Consider the following 19,725-nt stretch of genomic DNA (forward strand, 5'->3'; position numbering starts at 1 on the left):
TTCTTTTATTCTATAGTCTGTCTTTTGCACATTGGTCGTTCATCCATCCTGTTGGACACAATCTTTTATTGATTCTATTTTGTTTGTTGTATTTGCTGTACACCAGCAAAGAAATACATTTCAGGGTTATATATGGTAACATACATGTGCTTTGATAATAATTTTACTTTAAACTTTGAGAGCACACCTGATGTTGTTCTTCAGTCGCTTCAGGCAGCTGAGGCATCTGAAAGTTGTGCTGGTCTTCATTTCATGAAGCATCTGATAGGTGCTGCCTTCATCTCTCCCATAGTAGAAATCATCCACTAACATGATGAGCTTGCCTTGGCTAGGCTCAGCAAGCTTGACAGGTGGCTGTTGCGTTGATGTTGGTGGGGTTGGAGGTGGGGGTGGGGGTGGGGGTTGAGGTTGGGGCGGGGCTGGATGTGGCTGAGGGCTCTTGGTGGGCGTTGAAGAATTCAGCAGCTGGGGACAGCAGTACTGGAAAAAGAAAAGTCTAGTAAGGAACAGAGCAGTAACAATCTTCAACTCATTGTGTAGATTTCATTGTTATGCCAGAAAGGAGTCAAATCTCTTAGGAGAAAAACTTACGTAACCTATAAAACCTAGGAAAAAGGTAAATGGAGTAAGTTGAAATGAAATTTTATTTAAAATAGTGAGACCCTGAGCTTTAAAACATAACTGAAATAAAGTTAACTGAACCAAAAGTTACTTACAGCCATGTGAACTCTTAGAGACTCCATAATGTTGAAATGAATGTTGCATTTAGGACAATCCTTTGGGATGGGAACTCCATTGTTAATATTGCTTTCAGGCACTACATACAAAGAGGCAAAAAGAGAAGTTTAACAAAACAACTGCAGCAATTTTGCTAGGCTCGAAGTAATTTCTGCACAATGAATATCAGAAACAGAGGGGGAAGGGGCTGAGGGGTTAAAATTCAACAACTAGTACACTTTGTTCCCTACACCACAGATTTCAAAGGCATCTACACTATTAAATATTGAAACCTTCCACCAATAACCAACATTATAATTCGAAATCATCAGACAATCTGCAGATGCTTGAAATCTAAAGCACACAAAATGCTGGAGAAACTCAGGTCAGGCAGCATCTACGAAAACGAACAGTCACCTTTTCCGGTTAAGACCCTTCTTCAGTCTTCATTTCCACTGATGCTGCTGAGTTCTTCCAGCATTTTGTGTGTTGTATTAGAATTCTAAAACTCCCGCAGCAACATTCACAACATTGTCTATAATGTAGAGGATAAAGAAACTAAGTTACACATTGAATACCTTTTATTTAAATGGGTATTATCTAAATATTTATTTAATTAAATGTTTATCAAGGCACTCATCTACCTGAACATTTATTTACTGAGTGGTGCAGTGTGCAATAGGCATTTCCAGCGCTTTTGAGCTGCACTGCCCAACAATACCCAGCTCCTCTCCCCAAAAAAACCCTAGCCCAAACACAATACAATTTACAATGACCAATTAAGCTACTAACTGGAGAAAATCTACACATTCCATGGGAAAGACGTACAAACTCCTGACAGAGGACACCGAGATTGAACTCAGATGCCCCAATCATGCTAACTGTTATTCTACCCTGACACCCCCCACCTTTAAAAAAAACATGGATTTTCACCTTATTTATACTGATTAAAATAGCAGATAACCAGATTTTAGAAGGCAGGAGCAGGAGCCTCTTTTATTGAAGCTGACATTTATCATCCATCCGAATTTTTCCTTTTAGTTTAAGTGGATTATTAGGTCAATTTAGCAATGGGCTTTAAGAGCCACATGGAAGGACTACTGATCTCCTTCCTTCAAGTTATTAACTACAGTTTTTTCAGAACAATCCAGGAGCAGCACTCATTGTTGAAATTAATAATCTTTCCTTTGCAAAGCTATTTACATATTTAGAGATACAAAGCAGAACAGGCTCTCCTGAGAAAAAATTGAAATGTACGTACAATGGACTTAATGATCTTTCACAAACACTTCCCCAAGTAACAACACTCACCCAGATACACTACTCCCAAAACAAAACCATTGACAAATTCTTGACCTGTAACTTTAAATGGGGGAAGACTAACTCATAACGAAAGATAATGGCATAGACAAATGTAGTTAGAAGCAATGCTTACATTTGAAAGGAGTTGTATTGTTTAGTGTGTTCTTGTGCATCATGTGAGCGGCTGCAGTTGTGGTTGTGGTGATTTGCACTGGTGGAAGGATGCTGCTCTTCACCACTTCTTCAGGCTTCGGCCTGATTTCTGGAGTTGTGGACTCTGATGTCTTCACTCGAATGAGGCTAGTGTTCTGGAGGAAGTTAACTGGGAATTTAAAGAAAGAAATGTGTTTAAAATGGGACCTATCCACATCATCAAAAAAAAGGCAGCAGATGGACACCCATGGATTGGGGTATGCATTTACCAGCTTAGCTTGCAGAGAATATTGAAGAAACCCCTTGAATCTGTTCGAGGGAGGGTACACTTAAGAGTCCAATGTGCCTGAATGTTGAGTGGCTGGAGTATTTTACAGGTGAGGCTTGTGTTCATTTACAGATTTGCCACAAACCATTTCTACACCATTACCACTGCATCTTGCAACATATCAGCACCAACTTTCTATCAACCCAAGCTCACTACTGAAATCCAACTTAACCACCAGGCAAATCTGTAGTATTGTCACATAGCAATCTGTAGCATAAAATTAATGGGTTTTTTTGTGAGAGCTCATTTTTTAAGAACATGTTTGACTTAGGAGCTATACTTTGGGACTCTGTTTTTGGTCACTTCACTACAGCTTGGTTTGAACTTCAAATCTTCAATGAAGTAGCCTCAATTCAGGTGTTGATCATGACTAGAGTAACACAAGTACTCATCCCCATTCTGATGCATGGGAGAGTTGGTTTTCTCAGCCAAGCTGCTGAAGGAGACATCAGACTGAAATCAGGTTCTCTGTCCTAGAAAGCCAAGGGAGGGAGGATATCATGGTGACACAAGAAAGATACCAAACAAGTGGGATGAATGGAAAGACTTTTCCTGCTGTCCTTATTCATCAGCTGGCATCCTACAGCATGATATGGAAGTTAAACATCTAGTTACCACTCCATTGAGAGTAGGGGATATTTAAACAAGAGGACATGATTTGAGAGTTAGGGGGCAAAGGTTTAGGGATAACACAAGGGGGAATTTCTTTACTCAAAGAGTGGTAGCTGTGTGGAATGAGCTTCCAGTAGAAGTGGTAGAGGCAGGTTTGGTATTGTCATTTAAAGTAAAATTGGATAGGTATATGGACAGGAAAGGAATGGAGGGTTATGGGCTGAGTGTGGGCCAGTGGGACTAGGTGAGTGTAAGCATCGGCACGGACTAGAAGGGCAGAGATGGCCTGTTTCTTAGCTTAATTAAATGTAAAAATCAAATTACCAATGATACACACACAAAATAGTAAAGGAGCTCAGTTCAGCAGGCATCTATGGAAATTAATAAACAACAGGTGTTTAGGGCTGCGAACTTTCAAGATGGGAAAGGAAGGACAAGCTAGAAAGTGAGAGGTGAAGGCAGGTAGGTAGAAAAGGCAAAAGGGCTGGAGAAGGAGAAATCTGACAGGAGAGGAGAGTGGACTATAGGAGAAAGGGAAGGTGGTGGTGCACCAGGGAGAGGTGATAGGCAGGTAAAGAGAAAAGGTGAGAGACCAGAGTAGGGAACAGAAGAGGGAAGGGGGAGGGGGAATTATCAAAAGGAGAAATTGATGTTCATGCCACCAGGTTGGAGGCCATCTGGATAGAATACGAGGTGTTGTTCCTCCATCCCATTTACTTTTTAAAAAACATTTCAACCTTCTCCAAGAAGGTGCCCACCCTCATTAATTTCTCTGGTTACCCAAGGACCATTCTCGAAAAATTTCTCTGCAGCCACTTACCTAACTTGTGGTCGTGGTTCGCAAGCTGAAGAGAATGTGGATGGTGCAACATGTTGGGTTGAGAGTGGCTGTGGATCTGAGGGCGAGGCTGAGATGGAGTTTGAACATGAGAGTGGGGCTGAGGCTGTTGAGGGGAAGACATAGGTTGTGTCAAACACTTGGGCTGCAGGTGAGACTGAGTTGGACTCGTCTGTGCTGCTGATTTCTGAGTGACAGGTGGCACTGTGCTCCTGATGGTCACTGCAGCTGGAATCACTGTGGTGACTGAGCCAGGGAACGTGTTGGTCGCAGGTCTTATAGATGTGACGGGGGACCACAGCTGAGGAACACCCACTGCTGACTTGACAAACTGTGTAGCTGCTGAACAGAAAAAGCCAAAGAAAAAAGTCTAAATATACTTATAAAATTCAAGATTGTTTAATGACATTTCCAGTAAACAAATGTAAAGAATGAAATAATTATTACTCCAGATTCGATGCAGTACAAAAACCAATAACACAATAATAAAAACACAATAGGTCCATAAAGTGATGCTAAGCACAGAAGTGTCTGTACATAAGGTAACTGGCAGTAAATGCGTAAGTAGTAGCTGTGAGATGCTTTACAGTATAAACCAGGCATGGGCAAACTACGGCCCGGGGGCCATATGCGGCCCGTTGAGCTTTTTAATCCGGCCCACAGAACTTGATGAAATTATATTAATAAACCTTGTTAACGTTTTTCCCCCGCAATTCTGGCGTTTTCCCAATAGATGATGCACTCTATATACATTGACCTTTGTTGAGGTGCAGCGTATTACTCCACATTTGCGCTTTACTCTTTGTTCGGCTCAACCTATTTGTGTGAACATGCGTTCAGCGTCATGAACATCAACAAAGCCAGCCACAGATCCAAGTTAACTGACCAACACCTCAGATCCATCCTGAGAATCGCCACAACAAAACTAAATCCAGACTTTGATGCACTGGCTAAAAAGGGAGACCAACAACACTGTTCCCACTGAAATTAAAAATAAGTTTCTTCGTTGTGTTATGTAAAAAATGCATTTGAAAATATTTTTTTCAATAAGCCTTACATGTTACATGTCATTTCTGTTAAGTGATGGACATGAGTAGTGCGCAGGTGCACGTACGTTCTCAAAATAAAAAATGCGCTCCAGATCAAATAACACGCTCCGCATACTGGCGCGCTGTCACTGTTCTGTCTTTGTGCTGGTCGTTGTTGAATTTTGGCACAGGGGACAATTGAATAAGAAGGAGCAGGACAAGTAGACCTGCATCTCCTACCGTTTTTGAAATAAAGACAGTCAGGAGGAGTGTGATGATGATAATATCTTGAAGGATAACAGAATTTTCAGTGCTTTAAAATAATAACTGTCACTATTAAAAAAAGCTGTATTTTATTCATTTAATTTTCAGTGTTTTAAAAGTCATTTCAATAAATAGCTAAATACCATGGGACTTCAAGGACAGATATTTTGTTGTAATACATTTGTTCATTTTCAATTGAAATTAAAGCACATGTTTTCTACATATCTCATGATATTTTATTTTCTCTTATGAGGTGTATTACCAAAACACTCCGTCCATCTGCTCCTGGTCCGGCCCCCCGTCAAATTTTAGAACCCTTTGTGGCCCACAAGTCAAAAAGTTTGCCCACCCCTGGTATAAACTCTCTAACAGTAGAATGATAAAACAAATAGTCTTTTCTTTACTCACCATGACAGAATGTGAGTGCACCCACAGTATGAAAACCAGAAGTACAACCCTCACTATCCTCACTGTTCATCCTGGCTTTGGAATTCAACTCAAGATGATATATTTCAGAGCAAAGAGGCAAAGATCTAATTTGTTGAGTGAGAAATGGAAGGACTGACATGCTGAAACTCCAAATAAAGGCAGCTAACACACTGGCTACAGGGTACTTTGTTAAAACTGCAGTAAACACGCATGAAATACAACACACAATGATGCTCCACATACAAAAAATACATTTACATCAGATCTTTTCATTCTAAACAAATATTTTATGGAAGGTTCTAAAGTAAGCTGAAACATTTTAGTCTTTAAATGGATTTCACGTCAAGGTGGCTTGAGACATATCTGCACTTGTTAAGCTACTCCCCTCATTGATTTGCTGAATTGCCAGCAGTTAGCAAAGATGGATGAGGTCAAAACAGTACGTGCTGAGGACTGGATTCAAATCCCACAATCCAGTTAGCAGTTACAGTAACGCAGCAGCCACAGGACGACTCAGATTGTACATTTGAAGAACTGATCATGAACTTAAACTTAAATGCAACACTCTGAAGCAGTTCTTCTGTGATTACATTCCAATGGAACCAACAATTCGTTGATTTAGGAGAATATTAACAAGCCTTGCAGAAACCGAAGTATGGGGGCTATTAACATTTGGATGGAAACAATGTAAACAGCTGTGAAAGTTAGTATTTTATTGAAATACCATCAACATCAAGCAACAATAATGTGACATTTACTCCCTCACTCTCAGCAGTGTGCTGGGCAGGCGTGAGTAGGTTCCTTTAATCACTTGAACTTGGGTGTCAAACAGTTAAAAGTCTCAAATGGTCACTTAGCATAGTACAAATTGGCTTCAGTACTTAAAGGATGAACATGCTGCTGTCAAAGATTTCAACTTCAGGAACTCCAGGACACTCACCCACAATATTGATTTTGTGACTAGCTGTATTCCCAACATCGCTTTCTTTAGAACCAAATAGCAGGTTAATATGCACTTCTGATGTGATTTTGCAAAGGTTAAGTAAAATATTAATTTAAAAGCCATGGAACAAAATGACTAAAGCTAACAAAAATGCATTGCAACCTGACCTGTTGAGTTCCTCTAGAATTTTGAGTGTTATTACAATGCCCTGTGCTATTACAAATACAAAATACCTTCCCATTCCTACGTGCTTACCAAAAAAAAACAAAATTACTGAAGGATTTGATTAAAATAAACACGCATTAATGATTTGAATAACAGAATAACTCTCTCACTGCCTGGGAGCATTGAACTTGCTACTTGTACTAATGTTATTCTTTTTACAAGGAAGAAAGTCTCATTATACGTAATAGTGTTGCTAAAACTATTGATAGCCAGTCAATCAATCAGAGTGAGTTCCAAGTGGAAGTGATCAGATTTGTTGAGAGCTCTGTTTAACAATTTACACCACTAAATTCAGAAATAATGAATGCTTACTGCTAATGCATTATTTGAAACTAGCTACAGGATACTGGGAACACCTCCTCTCCACAAGTCAACTGCAACAGTAACTCAGTCTATCAGGCTGGGATTCTGTACCAGACAGACATACTTTATTGATCCCAAGGGAAACTGGGTTTCCCTCAGGATCACCAATGGCAATAGTAACATACTTTCTACTCAGTGCAATCAGAAAGACCCAATAACTTTCCTGAGGAGCTGGCTTGTGAACCTCAATGTCACCATTAGCCACTACAGGTTTCCCCCACTACCTGAAGGTACAGCGTACCTATGAAACTGTTCATCAGCTGAAATGGCGTAAAGCGAAACAACTACCATCAATTTATATGGGAAAAATTTTTGAACGTTCCCAGACTTAAAAAAAATAACCTGCCAAATCATACCAAATAGCACACAAAACCTAAAATAACATCAACTTATAGTAAAAGCAGGAATGATATGATAAATATACAGCTATATAAAGTAGAAATAATGAACATACAGTGTAATTTCACTTAACAGAATCGGGACGATTGAGCCAAAACCAATTTATAGAGAAAAAAATTGGCACCTGCCCGCACAAGGCTTCACGGTCAGGTTAGTCTTTCTCGGGGTAAACACAAGTTTAAAGTGGGTGTCTTTTTTCGTAAAAGCGAAAATCCTCTTTCCGTTAGTGAAAACAGGTACTAATGTAAGTCTTTTGTCAAAGCAAAGTTGCGTAAAGCAAACGTTTGAAAAGCAGGGGACACCTGTATCACCTTTTGTAAAGATAGTATCTGTTAAAGTTGTGCTAAAGCCAAGTCTTGGCTTACAGACATCAAAGATAGCCTGGGGCAGTTGTGATAAAGTGAGACCTTTGAAGGGAAGCACCTCTACTTACTAAAGACGAGAGAAGCCTCTATAGCAAGACTTTACTAGAAAGTTCTTCCTAAAACATAGCTTTCCTTTACACAGTAGGGGTGCTGGAGACAGACAAGATAGGAAATACAGAAAGATGTGAAATACACCCAACAACTAAGGGACAACTGCTTTATTAATTTCAAAATATCACTGGTTGTCAGCCTGAAGTTTTGATTGATCTCTATTGTAATTGGTGATTGATCTTGCAAGGAATTCAAACCAATTCAGATTTTAATTATTGCTGCTACCCACATTTAGCCAGACTCTAAACCTTTTTAATGCTAGAAATACTTCTCGGTAGCACCTATCGATAGAGAAAAAGAATTAGATGTTTCAAGTCAATCAGAACTTATCTTTTCATTCTAGTCTAGCTATACTACCACACAGCCCTAGAGTTCTAAGTAAATTTGTTCATGTATATACTCATTACAATATACTACCAAGATTAATTTTCCTGTGGACATTCACAGTAAATAAAAGGAACACAATAAAACCCAACCCACTTCAATACTATTGGAGGGTAATGTAATTGGTAGAAATGTATATTATTCAGAGCCACCAACATTGAACTGCGGATCACTTAAGAGAATGGTCTGATGTGGTAGTGTTGCTCAGCAACTCCATGGCTATGAGAGTAGTGTCTGCTGGAACACCCACCTGAATACTATAAACATTAATCACTAAAAACTCAGCTTTTACAGTCTTTTGGATTATTGGAGTCAGAGCACATCAAACAGTTACTCTTCTTGCCCAGCCTCAACGATACTAAGCCATCCAAGACAATGGACCACGTGCTGTCTCTCCTGGGAGTTCACCTTGTTTTATTTTTAAAACAACACCACGCAGCAAATACCTGATCAAGTTTGCATAGCCCTCGCTACTGCATCCAAAGAGGACTATGGGGAGCTTGCTCAACTGGCTGATGATCTACAGTCAGCTAGGCAGCAGTGCATCATTCCTCTTCAACTTTCTACTTCAATAAACCCGGTCAGCAAGGTCCCCAATGTCTGCAAAATAGTTGACACCTGGCCTGTATTTTTACCATGCTCGCTTTGGTATGACCTTTAGGAAGTGCCAACCACCTTGCAGCTTTGGCAGTGCCAATGCATCAGGAAAGCAGAGGTCTGTGAACACCATGGGCTCCAGTTGCCAGGGTTGTTCATTACAGAAACCCTTTCAGGGCATGCTTCCAGTGTAACACGGGTGCTGAAGTGAGTGTGCTGCCAACATTGCAAAAAAACTTTGCTGGAGGCTGCCAAAGGCAGGAAAATCCAGACACGAGACACAACAGGTGACGCTCTGCTTCAGTGGGCAACGTTGCACATGGGCCTTCATCCTTGCTAAAGTGGCTACACCTTTGTCAGTGCAGATTTCCTGTATGCCCAAGTCGGTCTTAAAAACTGCCAGCTTATGGATGTCAAGGATTCTGGGTTGTTACCCTGCTCCCTCAGTCAAGTTCCCCACAAAGACTGTCAAATGCATGCAACACTGAATGGTGAGTTTACTCAACCGCTGGGCAAATTCTCATACCTCACCGAGCCCACATTCTCCAGTATAGGCACAAAGCATGGGAGTTGAGCACCATGTTCCTACAACTGGCAAGCCAGTTCATGCCCATTTACTAGACCGAACCCAGACAAGTTGGCAACCATGAAGGCTGAGCTTGTCAACATAAAAAATCTTGGCACTGTACGCCATTCAAATAGCCCCTAGGCTTTGCCCCTCCACATGGTCCTCAAGTCCGATAGTGGAAAAATAATGCTGATTGCCTCTCACAGTCAGCCATTGAGGCCATACACACATAGGGGATATTATGTTGACACAGCAGCTGACCAAGCTACTGACCCAGAGATCCAGGCTTACCAAACAGTAATCACAGGCCTGCAGCTGGCTCACATTAAGTTCAGAGAAGCTGGGGTTTCTTTCCTGGACAATGTCTCAACTGGTTGGCCCCGCTCCATAGTGCCCGCAAGCTGGAAGTGGACTGCTTTTAACTCCATACGTGGCCTCTCGCATCTGGGTCAGAAAGTCTCACAGAAACTGGTTGCACTAAAGTTTGTGTGGCACAGCCTTAGAAAGGAGCCATGGTTTCACGTATCTTACCATGGTGGACCATACCACCAGATGGCTGGGGGCATCTTCTTATATCAACAATGGCCACAGACATGGCCTGGGTGTTCATCAGCATCTAAGTTGCTCAGTTTGGCACAACATCTGATATTTCCTGACTTCAGTCCCCAATTCATACAGAATCTCAACATTAGGATACAACACACTATGGTGTATCAACTGCAGTTCTGTGGACAATGCACGAGGTTTCACTGCTCCTTAACGGCTGGTTTGAGAGCTTCCCTGACTGATGAATACTGCCATGATCGCCTACCGTGGGTCCTGCTGGGGCTCATAACAGCTCCAAAAGAAGACTTGCAGACATCCACAGCTGAATTGGTATACTTGCAGCTGTTACGTGTTCCAAGTGATTCTTATTCCGGACGCCACAACTGCCTGGCTTGGCCTCTCAACAGCTTTCCATCCTCCTCAGTAAATTCAATTCCTCTGCGACTATCCCTACTTCCCATGATGGCATACAGCACTCTTGGGTTTCTGTTGACCTATATTCTGCCTCATTTGCTTTTGTCTGCTATGATGCGCACCAACACCCCCTCAAGCCCCCTTATGATGGCCCACTCCACATTTTGGAATGGAGAGAGAAAAAATAAAATCACTAAGAGGTGTAAACCTGAATGTGTCAGTAGATTGCCTCAAACTGGCTCATCAAAATTTGCAGGATTTTGTTGATAGAAATATACATAATTCACAACCACCAACATAAAGTTGGCATTCACTTAAAGAGGCTGGTCTAATATGATGATGTAACTACGCAAAGTACTTTTACTGCGCTTTGTGTTTGAAGTACAATAAACGAGTTTCTTTTTTTAAAATTTTATTTGGATAAGTATTACACAAACTTTTTTTTTCACATACAAAACCTTTTCCATTTTTTATATATGTATAAATCTATATGTATTTATACATTCACAAGTACACACACAGATAATATTAAAAGAAAAATAGACACTTAAATAGGTATTTATGTGCAATTGTAATTCCACACTATTAAACTAAATAAGTTGTTAAAAAAATAGTAATAGTGGTTGAATAATAATTTCCACTTATCTCTTCTCATCAATTTCTTTCTTGTCCAAAATCATGTGTGTAACCCTATGTGACTTCCATCATAGGTGTTTGTATCTTAACACATTCATGTTTGCTCCTACTCATAAACACACTTATCCAATTCCTGTGTACTTATTTACTTCATTTTATCTTCCCCCCCACCCCCAATCTGTTTCTTTACTTGTGTTGATTCCATATTTTCCAGAAATAAAACAGTGAACATTCAAACCAAGGGAGCTTATGTTAACACTATTACTATGTTGATGAAGAAAGCAGTATGAACCATTAGGAGAGTCATCTAAAGTCTGCTCACACTGGGGGTTATAAATTCAATCCGTTTATTCCAAATTTGATAAAAAATTTTCTTTTTGAATTCTCAGAGAATAAGTCAACCTTTTCCATTTTAAATATTTCCAAAACAATTTCATGCCAATCTTCTAAAGTAGGTGATACTGGATTTAGCCACTTTCTGGTGATTGATTTCTTACTTGCCACTAAAAGGGCCTGCAGCAACTTTATATCTTTCTTCTGTTCCAAAAACAATACATGCCCCAAATAGAGAGTCACAAAGTCTAGAGGTATCCGTATCTTAAATACCTTAACTAATGTTCTGTGAATACCCTTCCAATATAAAGTTAATTTAGGGCAATCCCAAAAAATATGGAAATGACTTGCCTCCTTGGAGCCACACCTTCTCCATATTTTTCTTTATATGGTATGGTATGGTATGGGGTCTCGAAGTATCTTATATTTTTCCAGCAATGTTCTCTCCAAACCAAAGAGTTAGTTGAAGACCAATGAAAGCTGCACATTTCCCCCCAAACCTCCTATGAAAGTACCAACCCCACATCTTTCTCCCACTCCTCTTTAGTATACAATGTATTTTCATTTTTGGCATGAGGGGGCATTATATAGTCCAGAAATTGATTTACTTGGTAATGAGCTATAAGCCAAATTCAAAATTTTGAAAAATTCTAATTTTGCTGTTGATAAATCTGTACATCTACAATTCTGGTTAAAGTAGTGTCTTATCTGGAGGTACCTAAAAAGTCATATTGTACTAGGCCATGTTTGTCCTGCGGGGATTGAAAACTTTGTTGTACACTTTTATGTGTGAATGAGAGGTAAGTTGTAAGACCTTTCTTTATCCATAGTTCAATTCTTTAATTATCTCTGCTGGAAAAGAATTCAGTATCATAAGCACACCATCTAAAAATTTTTAACATGTTGTAAATTGCACATAAATTAGCCACCTTCTGCCATATTTTTAATGTGAGATTTATCCAGCTGTTTTTAATCTTTGCCAATTGGGCCATTAATCCTTTGCCCACAACTGAGGCCTGTAGAGGGAAACTGTCAATCAATCCAAATTCTATTTCCTTCCGTCTAGCCTTGTATTCCCCATTACGCCAAAATAACAGGGGTGATCTGTGAAGCATAAAACTAATTTCTCAAGCAATGAAGTGCTCCTCCTTCCTTTCCTAACTATAAGGTGTTAATTTGGATTCTAGGTTTCTTTCCTTGCTAAAGCAGGACACCCATTTGTCCCATTCCCTAAATTGATTATCGTCTACATCCACAGGTAAAGTCTGGAAAAAGTAAAGTAACCAAGGGGGAATATTAATTTTTATGGTATTTATCCACGAACTTAAACTTAAAAATGGGAGAAGATTCCATCTATGTATATCTGCTTTTATCTCTGAAACTAATGGCCCATAATTTACCTGTGACAATGTTGAAAGATCTTTTAGCAGGGTTATTCCTAAATATTTTAATGATTTTGCTTCCCACTTAAGATTGTATATATCCTGCAGTTTTTTGGATGCTGTATAATTTAGGGACATAACCTGCGTTTTCTTTACATTAGTTTTATAAACTGATACTTTCCCAACTCATCCAAGTGTAAACAATCCTATGAATGATTTTTCTGGTTCACTCAAATACACTAAGACATCATCTGTGAATAGCGCTACTTTCTGTTCAATCCCTGCCACCTTGATACCTTTTACAATTTCGTTCTGTCTTATTAATTGGGCAAGAGGTTCAATGAGAGGAGAGGAGAGGGGAAATTGGGCATCCCTGTCTAGTTCCTTTCTCTCGAAGAGTCAGAGAGGTCCCATTTATCTTAATTCGAGCAGTAGGACTGTCATATAAAGCCTGGATTACTTTAATAAACTTTTCTTGAAAGCCAAATCTTCCTAATACTTTATATAGGAATACCCATCTAACTGAATCAAAAACTTTCTCGGCATCTAATCCCACTACCATTGTCTTTGTCCTGTTCTTAGTAACCCGTTCTAGTATGTGTAAAGTTCTCCTTATGTTGTCCTGAGTTTGTCTTTGCTGGATGAATCCAGTCTGGTCTAAGCGGATGAGGCTAGGTAGAAGCTTTTCCAGTCTACGAGCTAGTATAGATGTAAATAATTTGTAATCCAAATTAAGTACACTGACTGGCTGACAATTACCACATTCTAGTTTATATTTACCCTCTTTAGGAATAACTGAGGTCATCTCTCCAGGAAGGTGGAATTTCTCCTCTCTGTAAGATCCAATTAAAGGTGTTGAGTAATAATGGAACTAACTGTGACATCTGCGATTTGTACCACTCTGAGGTAAACCCATCAGAGCCTGGAGACTTTCCGGCCTTTAATCTAGAGATGGCCCCATTCAGTTCTTTGGCAGTTACTGGTTCTAATAAGCATTCATTTTGTAAATCTGTGAGCTTGGGTAATTCCAAAGAATTCAGGAACGTGTCTATATGGAACTCATTGGAGGCCCAGGGTTGAGAGTACAGCCCTCAATAATATGTTCCAAAACTGTTCTGAATTTTCCCTATTGTAATCTCAACAAGCTCTGTTTTTGGATTCTTTATTTTAAGAATTGTATTGTCTGTCTTATATGCTAATAATCTAGCTGATTTACCTCCTACCTCATAATTCTTTTGTCTGAAGTAAAGAAAAATTCTTTGAGTTTCCAATGTATTGTCGGGGTCCAGAATAGACCCTATGACAGAGGTAGAGGGGGAGGGGGGGAAGGGAGAGGGAGAGACACACACACACAGAAACTGCTGGAAAGATTAAGACACTTGCCTGCTTGCTAATGTTCCTGCAGAAAATGATGTGAGGAGCAGGTTGATGGACAGCTGGTGTCCAACATGTGGAGATCAAAGGCAGATCTGCTGGGACACAGACAGCCACACCACGAGACACATAGTGTCGGACACTGAACTAGCTTTGTGCACCCACGTGAAGGTGGGTTTTTAAGAGGATCGATTCAGGGAAATCGATCAGTGGTTCACAGTGTGAAAACATGCAAACGGTGGGGAATTATTTGTGTGTCCACCCTTGCCTGGGTGATAATTCCACCACTGAAGAACGGTCGTTTGTGCTATGGTCGGTGATTACAGCAGGATTTCAGAAGACAATGGGAAGATCGACAGCTCATCTCTCAAACGTTACTCAACTAATTACCTCAAACTGAACTGAACTCTCTTCATTATATCGTAAGACTGTACCCATTTACCCCTAGGTTTGAAAGAGCCTAGTTTTGATCCTATTTCCATATATCATTGCTAAACTGTTCAATATATTTACATTTGTATTACTGTATTGCTTAGTTACTAATAAATACTATTAGTTTATAGCAATATCAGACTCCAATGTGTTTTCCATTTCTGCTGTTCTTTAACCCGTCACGGGGTACATGACAGTATAAATTTCATCAATTTCACTTTGCAATTTCTTGATTTCCTGTTTTAAATTACAATTTTTTTTGGTATCTACAACTTGAAGTAGTTTTGATTTTCCTTGAAGGTCTTCTAATTCTTGTGCTTTGAATTTTTTCATGTGAATGGTAATGGAAATAATTTTTCCTCTCAGTAAGGCTTTCAATGTATCCCATAAGATCACTGGTGATGTTTCTCCCATGTCATTAAGGTCTAGGGATTCTTCAATTTCTCCCCTTATTCTCGGGTTATTAAGTATATGTGAATTTAACCTCCATAGTGTTTTCCTCATTTTCCTTTACAAAATTAGAGACAGAGACTGGACTACGGTCCAACAGATCAATTGTTGCAATGTTACACTTTTTTTAAAAAAAATCCTGAATCTGTCTACGTTAAATACAAAAAAAGGTCTATCCTTGAATAAGCTGAATGAGGGAAAGAGTAATGTGTACAGTCTTTACTAGAGGGGTGTAATTCCCTCCACACATCTATTATTCCCAACTCCCCCATCAATTGCCATCACTTTCCTAGTCAAGAGGTTTATTCTGAATAACTGTTCCTGAAGAATCTAATACAGGGTTTAACCTAATATTAAAACCCCCTCCACAGATTACTACCCCTTGAGAGCTGGCCATTAGGTCAAAAATGTGTCTATAGAATGACCATTCACTACCTGGTGGTGCATATACATTCAATGTTATTTCAGTTCCTTCTACTCTTCCTGTAATCTTTACAGATCACCCATCCTGGTCTTTAATCTCTGAAATATGTTTATAGTTAAGAGCACTTGATATTAAAGTAGCTACTCCTCTTTTGTGGCTCAGTTTATATGAATAAAATACATGCTTAAAGCCCATTCTTTTTTAACTTTGCATGTTCATATTGGCTCATGAGCATTTCCTGAAGGAAAGCTATTTGTGCCCTCTCTTTTTTCAATTTAGACATAATCTTATTTCTCTTAATTGGATTCAAAACTCCATTAACATTATAGGAAATTATTTTTACCGGTTCAATTTGCATTTTTCTCTAGTAGAAAATAAAACACTCTCTTTTTCTAAATAGAAAGCAATCCCTTCTCAACAGTACACCAAAACACAAAACCAAACCCTAGGCACTTTTGAATGTAGAACATTTGAAAATTTCCCCCGACTTCCAACAGTGAGGCCTCAGTTCAGAGAGATGACCTCTATCTTCAGTCTGTGTTAGAGGGCCCTCTGCAGTGTGAACAATCAGAATTCTCTCCTTTTTATGTCTCCACCATATTGCTATCATTCAAGTTATTCTGTCCAGTTTATTTTCAGTTACCAGCTTTACTCTTTTCAGTCATTTCTCTTAATTAATCTATACTCTCTGTACGTTCCCGTCTGAATACTTGCAGCTTTTCCTTGTAGCTTGACACTCTGGGTTGAGTGGAGAGTCCTCACCACACTGGCAGCCATAACTTCCGCCGAATCCTCTCCAGTAGTGACTCTGGTTCAGTGATAACTTTTATGGGTAGTCCCCGGTCCGCCAGGTATGACGTTGCCTCCTCCACTGTAGTGTAGGGTTTTGTCCCCGCATCATAAAAGACTCTTAGCCGAGTTGGATACAGTGTCTGGAATCTTTTGTTTTCCTTCAGGACCCTCTGTGTTTCCACGTATTCCTTCTGTCTGGCAAGGATCCCCGGTGCGTAATTGTGGTCAAAGCTCCACATAAAGCCTTTCTTTTGCAATGCCAATTTAAGCATTTCTTCCTTGGTTCTGTATCTGAGAAATCGGACTAGAATCGATCGGTGATAACGCACAGTGGACCCTTTGTATCTGTAGGTCTTTTGCTTCTGGTATATCAAGGTTCTCTCTAAGCAGCTTCTTACTATTTCTCCTTTAATATCTCCCTGCTGTTTGTTGTTATCTTGTCAGAAATCACCAATCTCTAAGAATCAAAGTCAGGTTCACCAATTCTTCCTCATGATCTCCGTCCTGGCTAGCCGTGGAGAAGCTAGGCCCCTCATCTTGCTGCGTCTTGTTGTATTTATCAGCCTTCTGAGCGGACTTTTTATTCTTGTACTCAGACATCATCCTTGCCCCTTTTATTGAAATAGTTATACAATACTAAATATGTCTAATTTCAACTTTGGGGCAATTTACATTCCTTTTTTTGTCAAGAGACTTTTCCCTACGCTGCCATTCCCTTGGTGAGTGGAAGTCAACCCACAATAAATGAGCTTCTACAGTTTTCCTTTAACGAAAAACTCTTCCACCATTTTATTTGTGAAAACATATCCCATCCCCAACTTCCTTACCCACAGGTTTACCAACTCAGTGCACAAGATTTTTGCTTCCATGCAACGGGATCTAGGAGATGCTTCATGTTTCAGTCATTTATTCCTTTGAATCCGTTCCACCTGGTTCTCTCATACAAGGAAGCAATGTTCATTTGCTTACACTGTTGCACCTTTACATTGACAGGTTGTGCACAGAAATGCTCAAAATTATTTTCCTACATCTACATTCTAAGCACCAGACCTGCTGACCTTTTATCCTTTACAGCCATCTTCCTTCAGCAACTGAGGCCTTGGAGTCTAGGTTAGCTTTGGTTGAGATAGAGCAAGGTTGAGGATGCACTGATGACCACAACCCCTCTGGGTGCTCCACCTCAAACTTGGTAATAAGTTAATGCAATTCAGCAAGTTCACACTCTTGGGTTGGAGATCCCAACTCGCATGGTCATTGGGTTTGCTCAGTGAGAGGGCATTCTTGGTAGTCTTTAGAACTCTCGATCTGTTTATGATTTCCATTCAGAATTGTTCTTCAGACTTGGGTCCTCATACAGGAAGCAGTTGTAGTGGCCCAGACTGACCACAACAGTTGATATTTCTGAGAAAGTGCTGTGCCTGAAATCAAAGGTTGCACTTGTTGAATGATCTACCTAGCCTCTTGCAGATAAATAAATAAATCAGTAAAACAGCATGGAAACAGTGTAACTCATCCACATTGATCAAGATGCCCAACAAGGTAGTCCCATTTGACTGTAATTGGCCCATATGCCTCCAAACCGTTCCCACTCATACACCTGTCCAAAAGTCTTTTGAATGTTGGCTTTCTATTTGCCTTAACTACCTTCTCTTGCAGCTTGATCCATATACCCAACACCCCCATGAAGTTGTTACCCCTTTTTAAAATCTTTTTCGTCTCACCTTATATAGATGTACCTCAGTCACTTTGGTGGGATTTGAAACCAAGGCTCTGGATTGTATGGTTAAATGTCTAGAAATATAAGCACTACACAATCTGCTCTTGCCCAGATCGCACCAGAACCTGTAGATCCCGGAACGACCTCTACAGTCACCCGAGGACCCACCAATAGACAGCCCCTTTGGAGATCATACTCGACAAGTTATTACTCTACTACTACAGCAGATGCACCAATTGTCTCATGCAGTCAGTTTTTTTGCAAAGGGCATTCTCATTTAAGACAGCAGCAGTAGGGAAGTGTAAATAAAGTATGATGTGTTTACACTTGCAGCCCCCGTTATGAATACAAGAATGTGCATCGGAAATGCAAATAGATACACAACCCAAACTCAATTCAAAAGCCAGCCACACCCACATGACTTTACCTGAAAACTATACTTATTCTCAGCTCTCCACATCCAACTCCATGCTCTGCTATCAGATATCTGTACATGCCTCTCACATTAAAATTTCAACTCCATACATACTGTACAGTGAAGATAGCACAAGGAATCACAACATAACCAGCTTAACAGGTATTCACCATCAATAATAAGAACTAGCAATCAAAAGATACAATTAGACTAAGTGGTATTCTTTAGAATATAATTAACGTGCAGTTTGGTCTATTTATGGCCAGTCCCCAAATGGTCAATCCCTTCAAATTGCATCTTTACTTCCTGTAGGCAAACTAAGCATAAAGCTTTTGGTTAATTTCAGTTCTACATGATATACCCTAATGGTTGTCTAAAGGCTTCCAATGCCCTCACAGAAGCAAATACCTTTGCTATGTGGCTGCCCTAATCTGGAATGTACTGCCTAACATATGAACAAACTGGGAATCATGGTTCAAAGATACATTCTGGTTCAAGTTCAAGTTTAATTGTCATTCAACCATACACGAATACCAATGAAAATAGCCAAACAGCCTTACCCTGGGGCCAAAATCCAGTAGCAACAGTTACCAACAAGGTATATACAGCACATAAGATTTATAAACACATTTACAGTATGTGCAAAAGTCTTGGGCATATAAAAAAAATCTGTAAAGCAAAAATACTCTCAAAAACAATGCTCTCTAAATATCAATAAATTTTCTGTAAGGAGCAAGCAAATAGTTTTAAAAATATCAATATTTGGTGTAATCATTCTTTGCCTTTAAAACTACATCAATTCTCTTAGGTATACTGTCATGCAGCTTTATAAGGAAAAATCAGCAGGTCAGTTGTTCTTGCCACAGCTATTCTGCAGACTTTGGCTGTCTTGCAGAACTCAGTTTTTCTTTTCACTGAAGATGGCCTTTATGACCTTGGCCATGTGTTTGGGGTCACTGTCCTACTGCAAGATGAAGTTAGGACCAACCACACAGCTCCCTGATGGTAGTGCATGAAGGATCAGAATTTGATGGTAATTCTCAGCACTGCAAATTTTATTAACTCTGACCAGATCACTAACTCCATTTGCAGAAATGCAGCCCCAAACCTGCAGGAGACCATGCTTCAATGTTAGCTGTAGACACTCATCTATGTAGCACTCTCCAGCTCTCTTACAAACTGCC

General features: G+C 39.8%; 1 protein-coding gene across 10 annotated transcripts in view; it reads right to left on the reverse strand.

Annotated features, from left to right (window-relative positions):
* pogzb (pogo transposable element derived with ZNF domain b) overlaps positions 1 to 19,725 on the reverse strand; it is a 119,577-nt gene that overhangs the window by 37,955 nt on the left and 61,897 nt on the right. For 8 of the 10 annotated variants that reach the window (XM_059980201.1, XM_059980209.1, XM_059980204.1 and 5 more), the window contains 4 exons: positions 3,933 to 4,292; positions 2,153 to 2,341; positions 717 to 817; positions 188 to 480 (listed from right to left, as the gene is read on the reverse strand). In XM_059980201.1, coding sequence (XP_059836184.1) covers positions 188 to 480; positions 717 to 817; positions 2,153 to 2,341; positions 3,933 to 4,292 — 943 coding nt within the window. The remainder of the gene's footprint in view (positions 1 to 187; positions 481 to 716; positions 818 to 2,152; positions 2,342 to 3,932; positions 4,293 to 19,725) is intronic. The other 2 variants (XM_059980205.1, XM_059980203.1) reach the window with 1 other exon arrangement.

The sequence above is a fragment of the Hypanus sabinus genome, chromosome 9 (genome assembly GCF_030144855.1).
Source record: "Hypanus sabinus isolate sHypSab1 chromosome 9, sHypSab1.hap1, whole genome shotgun sequence".
NCBI lineage: Eukaryota > Metazoa > Chordata > Chondrichthyes > Myliobatiformes > Dasyatidae > Hypanus > Hypanus sabinus.